This window comes from Sinocyclocheilus grahami, unplaced genomic scaffold (assembly GCF_001515645.1).
Source record: "Sinocyclocheilus grahami isolate Dianchi unplaced genomic scaffold, SAMN03320097.WGS_v1.1 scaffold1379.1, whole genome shotgun sequence".
NCBI lineage: Eukaryota > Metazoa > Chordata > Actinopteri > Cypriniformes > Cyprinidae > Sinocyclocheilus > Sinocyclocheilus grahami.
The window spans coordinates 231,530-242,280 of NW_015506558.1; the positions used below are offsets into that span (position 1 = coordinate 231,530).

The 10,751-nt window shown below is 37.5% G+C and overlaps 1 protein-coding gene across 1 annotated transcript in view; it reads right to left on the reverse strand.

Moving 5' to 3' along the window:
- Positions 1–10,751, reverse strand: part of LOC107569774 (gamma-aminobutyric acid receptor subunit alpha-3-like) — a 37,886-nt gene that overhangs the window by 18,179 nt on the left and 8,956 nt on the right. Inside the window, exon 2 of the mRNA XM_016255930.1 lies at positions 5,801–6,006. Coding sequence (XP_016111416.1) covers positions 5,801–6,006 — 206 coding nt within the window. The remainder of the gene's footprint in view (positions 1–5,800; positions 6,007–10,751) is intronic.

Sequence of the window (10,751 nt, forward strand, 5' to 3'; positions counted from 1 at the left end):
ATGCGTAAAAAGACAGTATAAGTCATTATAATCAGTAATTATGTCCCCACTGGATGCAACAAATGCCTCGTTTGTAATGGGTTTTAATGTTTTTGAGTCGTCGCTCCGGCTGGGACACGCCATCACAGTATGTGAGGGGCGTAACATTTCTGTCTCACGCTTGAGGTATTCGGCCAATCACAACGCACTGGATAGCTGGCAAATCAGAGCACACCTCGCTTTTTCAGACCGATGAGTATTGTAAAAATCGACGCGTTTCAAAAAGGCGGGGCATAGAGGAGAAACAATAATGTACAGTATGTGGAAAATAATGTGTTTTTTTAACTTTAAACCGCATAAACACATTTCATTACACCAAATACACAAAATAATGTTCTTTTTAGCAGCATCATATGACCCCTTTAACAAAAAATAACAAAATCTGTTTTTATTAAGTCATAGTCTGTATATAAAATGAATGAATATGCCAAATATTTGACTTAAATAGGCTAATTAACAGCTTAACAAAACAAAAGGAAAAGACAGCGGTATGATGCTGAGTTTGGTTCACAGGCTATTTGTGTAGTGTGGCGCACTACGAAAGTCCATGGAAAGGAAACCGAGATGACAGAAATAAAAGAAAACACATTGCAGTCTCGTATGATCTGTATGACAAAAAATTACAGAGTATTTTTGTTTGTTTGTTTCCGCTGTTCGATCACGCCGGCACCTCACGCACACACATTGCCTACATCATTACAAACGTTGCAGCCTGTTCATTATCAGAATAAAGTACAGTCAGTCAACCAAACATATAGATCAGCCTCGGGCCAAACACACATTTCTCCACATTTGAGGATGTTTTTTAAGCGCATTAAGTAAGCCAGGTTTACATAATAAATAATAGTTTAGCATTCAAATACATTGCAAATATGGACACATTTAATTGGATTAATGCCGAATGAGAGAGTTAGGCTGCGCGAGAACGCCGTTTGCTTTCAGTTTCGCATTGAATTAGCCTAATTTTGGCTTGTTTAGCAACTTATATTTTTCATTCTTTTCTTCTGAAACCGTTCAAAATAGCCTATAGGCTAGGTATTGTGTTTATTGTTTGTACATTATAACACTTCGCTTTATTTACCGGTGTTATTTATGAATGTAATAATGCGGTTTGTGCTTATCTGTGTTTAACCTAAACTACAACGTAACATAGACCTACATACCGGTATCTAAATATGATTTTGTAATTTTATGCTATATAGACCTACCATTACCCTCCACTGGATGTAGAATGAGCAGCCAGCAATAAACTACATTTTGGCATTTTATAATACTTCTGTGGATATTTTGGTGAAAGTAACTCAAAAGTAGTGTAACGCATTACAATTCAGAGACAGTAATATTGTAATGTAACTAATTAAACAGTAACTAGTAATATATAATGTATTACATTTTGGAACACTGGTCATCACTATTAATAAAACATAAACACGTAACTATCCAATTCGAACATAATCCCCTTATACACAAGACAATAGTCTCACCAGCTTCCAGCTGCACTGCACTGGCGTGACCCAACATCATTCAAGTACGACTGTGCGGCCGCTTCAGACAATTGAATTTGATGATGTCTATTGCAGGCGCCGTTTTATTGTCGTGGTTGACATGTCATGTCTCTAGACCTGGTTTGGCCGGATTGCCGTGTTTTTACACATGCTTCAGACTCCGGCGCACACTGAAGGCATTCCCATAGCATCAACACCACGACGCAGCATCTCGTTCTCTGAGCATACGTAACCCTGAGACATTTTGTCGTTAAGGGCCTCCGTGTTACATCCTGTCTGTCAGCCACTGCATGATTGTTCCACTTCGTTCCCTGCACACAAATACTTGTACAAATATACTCTGAAAATAGGTTAAACATTAGCAAAGCTGCAACAGTCATAGTTCCCATGTCACAAGAAATCGCTGCTAATCGCCCCACAAGATAATAAAATGAAAAATCTGTCATTTACTCATCCTTTTGTGAATTCTAAACACGTGTTTTTCCCCTTTTGGAACACAAAAGAAGATATTTTTAATATTGTCTTGTGCGCTGTACTAGGACACAGTGTGACACAGCATTATGAAATTATTTACAATAGTAACATTGTACTTAACATTAGAGTGAACAAACCTATAACAAGTAAATTGAATTAACAAACAACAATAACAATATGTAACTGTATTTACTGAACTAAACCTTTTTTCAGAGCTAACTATGAATCACGAGTTGTCTGGGTGTTTTTCCTTTTTTGTTTTTTTTTAGTTGCTATGGTGCTCTGAGTGGTTGTGCACTATATATTCAAAATCTTTTTTCTTTTTTTTTAAGTAATGAGGATAGTAATGCTGTCAGACTTTTGGACCCGTTTTGCCTCCGTAGTTCTTCCTGTGTTTCCTTTTATGTTCTTTTTCCTGTTCTTGTTTACTTTGCCTTATGATTCCTTGCACCTGAGTTCCTTATTATCCTGTGTATATTAGTTCCTGTCTGTTCCTTAGTTCTTCATCGGGTCTACTCGTTGAGTACGTGTGTGTGCATTGTGCCTATTGTGTGGATTTCCCCTGTGTTCTACGGATTAAAGACTATTGATTATACTCCACGTTTCCCTCGTGCTCCTTCCAACAACGTACCCTGACAAATGCATTACTTTAAAAAAAAAAATTTTTACAACAAAATATCTGAGTTACTTTTTCCAAGTAAATAGCACACATTACTCGTTTTTTAATTTATTAACTGATGCCTCTTCTGTCCCCATGCTGAAAGAAATAATAAAAAAAAATTATAAATTTAACTTCACTGTTGCTACTTTTTTTTCTCTTTTCATGGTAAAGTTATGGTAACCACAACAGCCTTTATTCACAGTTTTACATTTAATCAACAGTATCTGATAATCAAATAATGATTTCACCGTTTCTCTCATATGTCTCCCCAAAAAGAATGCTTTAAAACCATTTTTTTTCTAATCCACATTAACATCTTTTACAGAGGGGACAGTGGTAAGCTACTGTAATTTAGCATGTGACAGAAATATATCAGTTAACTCAACCTCTCATGTAATAAATAAGTGCCAACGTACTACTAAGTAAGTGCTATCTGGATACGAATGCATGTTAATGCCAGGTGTTAAGGAGGCCTACGATATTCTGGTCTCTAAATATGGTGCAGGTCCTTTCTTAACTGTAAGTCTACATTTTATGTGCAAACAGCATTCTACTTAGGGATGAGAGTAAATAACAAATTCAGTATGCTACAGTAGTCATATCATGAAATCAGTACAATCACTACTACTCTTATCAGCAACAATTGAGAGTAACTGTCAGCAGTGGTGGCGAGACTTAGAAAGAGCAACCGTCCGGTGCAGGACCTTCTCCCCACTAAGTTAAATCATCAACCTCAATCTGTAATGCCATTCTGTGCGCCAAAGAGAAGTGAACCCCAGAGAGCACCAAGGTCAGTGTCCAACTCGAATCCGAATTACAGTCAGTATCCAGTATAGAGCGAGTTCTGTTAGATAATGTCTGTAGTTAGGCACCTCTCATGCTCTTGCTATCACACCTCTTGCTCAGCAGTGACCATGTGACCCCACCAACCCTTGCGGTAAAACAAATGAGGAGATCTCAACAGTTTAATTTCTCATCATGGGGCCAGTGGTCAATACCAACCCATTTTGTGTTCCTTTAATCATTCTCTTTTCCTTTCCTTACAAACATATTATCCTTCTTCCTGCTCGTCTCATCTGTTTTTCTGTTGCTTGTGCTGCTCTTTTTCTTTCTTTTTAACTATAACAAATCAGTTTTCGTCTTTCTCTTTAGCCAAAGACCCCAGTGAGCCTGTTTTCAATTTAGCTTTCATCTGTGTGCTTTCTTCTGCTTTCGATCATTCTGTTTTTGGCTATAAATTGTCATTCAGTTCTCTTCTATCTCAAAGGTCCAGCAATTTTAAACTGTCTCAAAGCAGCAAATAGCTTTCCTTTGGGTGTACCGCTGGCATTAGAGAAGTGTAGTGAAGCCTGTTGCACATAACCAATTATCAGTAGCTTCAAGACCACAAGCACAGCCGAACAATGACAGAATCACATTTGACAAAGTAAGACTGATGATAATAAACACTTCCTGTTTTCAAATGGTTTCAAATATAAAAAAACAAAATTAAGTGCATTTTGCTTAAAACAGGTAAAATTATCTGCCAGTGGGGTAAGTAAAATACTCTTGTTTTAAGAATCTTTGACTTACCCCACTGGCAGATAATTTTACTTGTTTTAAGCAAAATGCACTTAATTTAGTTTTTCCCCCTGGAAACAAGAATTAAGCTTTAGCGTTAGTTCTGGCAGGTCACGTGAGTTAAGCTTGCATCAGCTGATTCTCAGCTGATCACATCTACCTATAGGAATACGACACCTATCGCGGCATTCCTATATAAGCTGTATTCAGTATTATTCAGCAGCTTTTCAGCTTGCTTCGGAGCAAATTACCCTCCTCCATCCCCAGCTCCACCTTTCGCCACAGTTAGGACTTCGCTTTCTGATATTCCTTGCTAATCAGACTCCTTTATCTTGAATAAAGTGTTACACTTAAATATCATTGAGTACATTAATGATATCTGCCTTGTTCTGTTCTGTTAACCCTGGGGGGGTTATTATTGCTGCTCTCCCTGCTCATTCATGACAGGCTGCATGGATGGGCAGGGAGGTGTTTTGCCCAGATCAGAACCATACCGCCAAACCAAACTTTATGCTAAGTATCTGTCATTTTGACGATAGTGGTCCTGACAGAACTAAATATCTTAAGTCATTTGGCTTATATATAGTAAAAGTATCTTTATTTAAGAATTTTAAGATATTTTGACAAGAAACAAGACAAAAATACTAAGTAAGATAAGCCATTCTTTGCAGTATTGCTGTATTTACATTTATGCATTTAGCAGATGCCTTTAAACTAAGTTATATTGTTTATTGAACTTTTATTCTTAACATAAATTGTCACTTTAAAACTTCAGTACTTAACAGCCGGCTTTAACTTCCATGTCCAAGTCTATACAGTATGTGCTATCAGTTTTGCATTGTACTCTCTTATGAGAGACTCTGCAGTTGCTCTTGATGCTTTCTTTAGAAACACAAAATTTCCATTCTACTGAACGGTTAATGAAGCAGTAAAATGTTTCTCGACAGATTACACGTAGGTTACAACAACAGTACGAAACAGGAATTCATATTGCTGATTTACAATATCTCCTCGTATTGTGAGCAATACGGCACCTCGCTGAGCTTTCTCTGTGGCAATTCCCATCCATTAGCTCTGAGGACGAAGAGGGTGGCAATAATGAAGAGCAAGTAAAAGCAGTGGGGAGAGAGAGAGAGACGGCTGGCAGCATCAAACTTATTGAACAGGAACAACCTCAATGAAAATTCACAATAGTGACAAGCTTGCTAACAAGAAAGCACACATTAGTTTAAGATTTATATGCTGAATATTTATTGCTTATTGTGGGGAGTAACTTTGTAAAAAAAAAAATCGATACTGGAAAATGAAACAGTGATTGATCACACTGAGAAACACTATACATGTACACAAGCTTTAGTAAAGCGTTCTGCATTTTTAGAAAAAGAAAGAGAAAGGTAACTTCTTTCAGATTTTTTTCAAGCGATAGCACATCTATTATCTGTATGACATGGTCTTATAGGATATAAGCACTTACGCTCACTGTACACAGCTGTACAGGTATTACTGTACTTTCACAACATTGTGACAGTCTACTACTAGTGTATTAAATAGCCTATCTTACCCGCATCTCCTGGGCCTCCTTCTGACCATCCCAGGCCCAGCTGCGCTTTGTGAAGTAGTTGACAGTGGCAAACTCAATGAGAGCAGAGAAGACAAAAGCATAGCACACTGCCATAAACCAGTCCATAGCTGTTGCATAGGCCACCTTTGGAAGTGAGTTCCGGGCACTTATACTCAATGTGGTCATGGTCAGGACAGTTGTGACACCTAAAAACAGAAATGGTTAAGTGTTAGATGTCATGGTCAAGATAACAGAAAACATGGAGCAATCGTTTTACAACGTCAGTTGCTGTTTTAGTTGATTTAGTCAGTGTATCTAACCACCAGTGACTAGGAAATGATGTGAAAGAATAATGGAACATCAGGTTGCAACCCAACGCAGTACCAATATTGTTTAACGCAGTGGTTCCCAACCATGTTCTTGGAGCCCCCCAACACTGCACATTCTGCATCTCTACTTTGTCTGACACACCCATTTCAGGTATTGGAGTCTCGACTAATGAGCCGATGATCTGAATCAGGTGTGTTTGATTAAGGAGACATGGAAAATTTTAAAGCGTTCATTGGGACCCACTTGTTGAGAACCACTGTGTTAAAGGAATAGTTCAAAATGAAAATGTTGTTATCATTTACTCCTCATATCATTCAAATCCTGTTTGAGTTTCCTTTCATGGAACACAAAAGCAGATTGTCAGAGTTGCTTTTTTCCAGACAAAGTCAAATCAAGTAAAGTGAGAGACTGTGATTTGCATGGTCAAGCTTCAAAAAGCACTGTAAAAGCAGTTCATATGACTTCTGAAGATTTCTGCAGTTATGCAATAGCATTATGTGTGAAGCCATCACTGAAAATCTATGTAGGGTCATGGAAATGCAGGAGCCTATCCCAGCATCTCGGTCCATAGACAGGGAAACATCCTGAATAGATGGCCTTACACTTTCACACCTATCAACAATTTAGTGTTTCCAGTTCACCTATGCTGATGTCTTTGGATTGTGGCAGGAATCATAACACCTGGAGGAAACCCATGCCAATATGCAAACTCCACACAGAAAGGTCTTAAACCAGGACGGTTCTTGAGATGACAGCACTATCAACTGAGCCACCACGCCACCCTGGTTTCTAATAATGTATAATGTAATGTATATGAAAGTCTATGGTCTCGAAAAATCTTTTACAACTGTGATTAGAAAGTTTACTGAATATTTGTGAGAGTTTCAAGGACATTTATAATATATACCACTTTATTCGTAAGGTGTTTCAGTTGATTTCACCTCCAATGAAAGCTCTTGTCACTGGGATTCATGCCAATGTGCAAAGTGTCATAGGCTAAAAAGAAGCATCCTAATAAGTGATGGGAGCTTTTAAAGGAAATGGGAGTAAACACTGGGAATGTGTTGCTCTGAAACCACAATGACATTCATAAGAAAATAGAATGGCCCTTAGATTGCAACATATATCAGTGATGAGTGGTGACTTTTTTTTTTTATCCGGGTATGCTAATGGAATCTAATTTATTAATTTATCAGAGACAACATAAGAAACTCCATTGCAGGTGTCGATGGTGATTCTTATTTAGTGTTTCTTGCACGCACACACACACACACACACACACACACACACATACATGAGTGCTCTGACAAACTCCATTGCAGACATTTTTTTTACCATATTTTACTATTGCATTGTAAAATAGTTTTGAAATAAGTGCTTTTACAAAAGATGAGTAATGTTTTGTATGCTGTGTGCATGTTTTAGTTTTGTGTGAGTTTAGAGAAAATGAGTTTCAGTATAGGTTCAGAAATAATAATACAAAAATAATACAAAAAACTAATAAAAAAAACAAACAGTAAGCGATAAACTGATTTGACTCTTTTCCTAAACTGCAAGTTATTCATCATGTGAAACTTGAAATTAACTGAAAACCAAAACTGTGTTATGTGTACTTAAGGCTTGTGTAAATAATGTTGTATTTTCTTCTTTGTGGATTCTAAGTGATACCTTCAGGTAGCATCCTCTGCCTCGCAATTTTGTGTATAAACATATACTACAATTTCCAACCTATTTGCATGTGTTTGTGAAAGTATTTTTAGTAAAGCACCCACAAAGCGTGAACACAAAATTCCGTAGATTGTGCAAATTAGTACCCTTTATTTGGAATCTTAGTAGATGCCATAATGTGTATGGATTTCTGATTTGTAATATCTGTTCTTTTGGAATGACTCACCATTTGACAACAGATTGCTAAGGGCAGTAAATGCAATTACAATCGCATTTCTTACAGAATGTCAAAATACTTGGTTAAGGCCCCTTCCTGTGTAAACTGGGTGACTTTATCATGGACCAACACCGATGTTTGGCTCTATGAGACTAGTGCTCTGGTGATGATAACAATCTGATGAATCTAAATTTCACTAAAATACCTGGCAACATAAATCAGCTGTGCTATTAAAACATGTTTCACAGGCCCTTCAATTCTGCAAAATTAAATTTGATAAGGGAAAAAAATTAAATAAAATAGCTCTGAATAGATGAAATATATGCAATCGTCTCTCGGTCTGTTACTGCCCACTGGCTTAGAAGAGAATGCAAATGGAAGACACGGATATATTATTACCAGAGGGGCATTCTGCCTGCAGTGCAAATAAAACAACATAAGAATGCTACATAAATACAACACAGCTGTATAATGTGTAATACATGGTGTGCTGTTGAAAAGAGGCTGCTATTCAAATGAATACTGAGTGCTGTTTGCTCCCATAAACGTCAGTGGCTGACAATTAAATTGAAATCTATGGCTGATGAGGATCTGTAGAGTGTCAAAAAGTCGAATGGCAAAGAAGATTCTCATTAAACTTTTCATTAGGCATTATCTCCATCTGGAAATGGAGTGAAAAGCAATGGGAACATTAGAAAGAATGTCACACAAGGTGCTATTCTCTCTGCAGAGACAGTTGCCTATTATGTGCAGTGTGTGTTGAAACCATAAATTACACATTACACTGTGGAGCTGGGAAGAAAATGACAAAACAGGATTATCTGTGTGAAATGTCAGGTTTGAACCATCAGAGGAGATCTGAGAAACTGGCAGCTATCCAAAGATTGATTAAATATCAGTCTCAAAGCGATGTTTGTGAGATGATGCATCAGCCTAGAAATACTGACACAGGCTTTGCTTTTTAGTGGGGTGGTTGAGATATTTTCTTCTGTGCATAATTTGAATAGTAGCCAATTCCAAGGTAATTTTTTCAAGAACCATGTTTGCTTTATGGTTCTTTAGATATATTTTTTTAACATACATCCTGGCAGCCTATAAGGGTTATCGTTATATATATAAATGTAAAAAAACCTATATATTACATTAACAAGTATTTGAACTCTACTTACTATGACTCTTTGACGACAAATTTAGTTTAGGTGCATTGAATTTCTCTGGATAATCGTTAGCATCTTTCTACACTTTGGTTGGACTCCATGTGGTAAATTTGATTGATTAGGCATTATTTGGAAAAGCACACACCTGTCTAAATACTGTCTAACAGCATTATGCATATCAGAGCAAAAACGGAGCCATTAAGTCAAAGGAATTGCCAGCAGAGACATAATTCTTAAATGGAAGTTTTTGATCAACCAGGGCTGTGTTTCCCAAAATCATTTTAAGGCACTAATTGGCACCAATAGTCTCTATGATGTACTCAGGCATACAATGCTTTTAGAAAACCCAGGACTCTTACTGGAGCTGTCTACATGGCCAAACTGAGCAATTTGAGGTGAAAGGCTTTGGTAAGAGAGGTGACCAGGAACCTGATGGCCACTCTGGTTGAGCTCCAGAGATCATGTATGGAGATGGGAGAAACTTGCAGAAGTCCATCACTGCAACAATTATCTGATCTAGGCACCCATTATCCAGGTGTGCAAAGCTTGTCGTATCACATCCAAAAACTCTTGAGGCTGTTATCACCCCAAAGGTGCTTCAAATGAGTACCAAGTTAAAGGGGTCATAAACTGAGAAATCAAAATTCCCTTGATATTTTGACATTTAAGAAATAATTGTACTATTAAAAACATCCTGTAAGTTTCTTATATTGAAGCCAATCTGCCAAAATGACAGGTTGTGGAATGTGCCACTTTATGATGTAATAGTGTGGTTAAACCCCAACCATAGCAGTGGGCGTTTACTGCCGAGTCTACAATCTGCCACACCTACTCAAAAAGAATGGGCAAAACAGGACAGAAAATAGCCTATTACTTCTAAACGATGATGTTTTTTGATGTAAAAATCTCGATAACATAATAAGTGGACCTCAGAGAACAGTACAAAATAATAAAAAAGGCAGTTCATGAAGCCTTTAAGGGGGAGTTTGACAAGGGGTTAAACATTTATTTGTTTAACCTGTAGTTTTGCTTGTTAGAAATAAAAGGGTTCACCCAAGGCATCATATGCACAGAAATCATGCTCCAATGGCATCGTTGGAATCTAAAGTGTTATCTTATGGCATTATAAATGCAGGAAAGAAACAAACGTCCCTTTTTCAGGATACTGTATTTTATAGATAATTTTGTAAAATCCAAATAAATTTAAACAATATTTTTCATACTCGTTCTATGAGCCATTAACAACTAGTGCACATGCACCTGTGGAACAGTCCTTAAGACACTTAGCGCTTACAGGGAGTAGACAATTAAGGTCATAGTTATAATAACTGAAGACATTAAATACACCTTTCTATTGACTCTGAAAAACACTAAATACCCTGCTCACCTGCCTGAACATGCCATAGTCCTGCTGCAGGAGGAATGAGGACTGCAGATGTAGCAAGAGAAATAAACTTCAATGCCCGTAATCTAAGCTGCCCAAGACAATGCTACAGTGAGACAACAGAAAGGACATGTGTTCATCCTTGCAGCAGCAAACCACGTATAACCATGTGCCCCCCCCCCCCCCCCCCCCCCC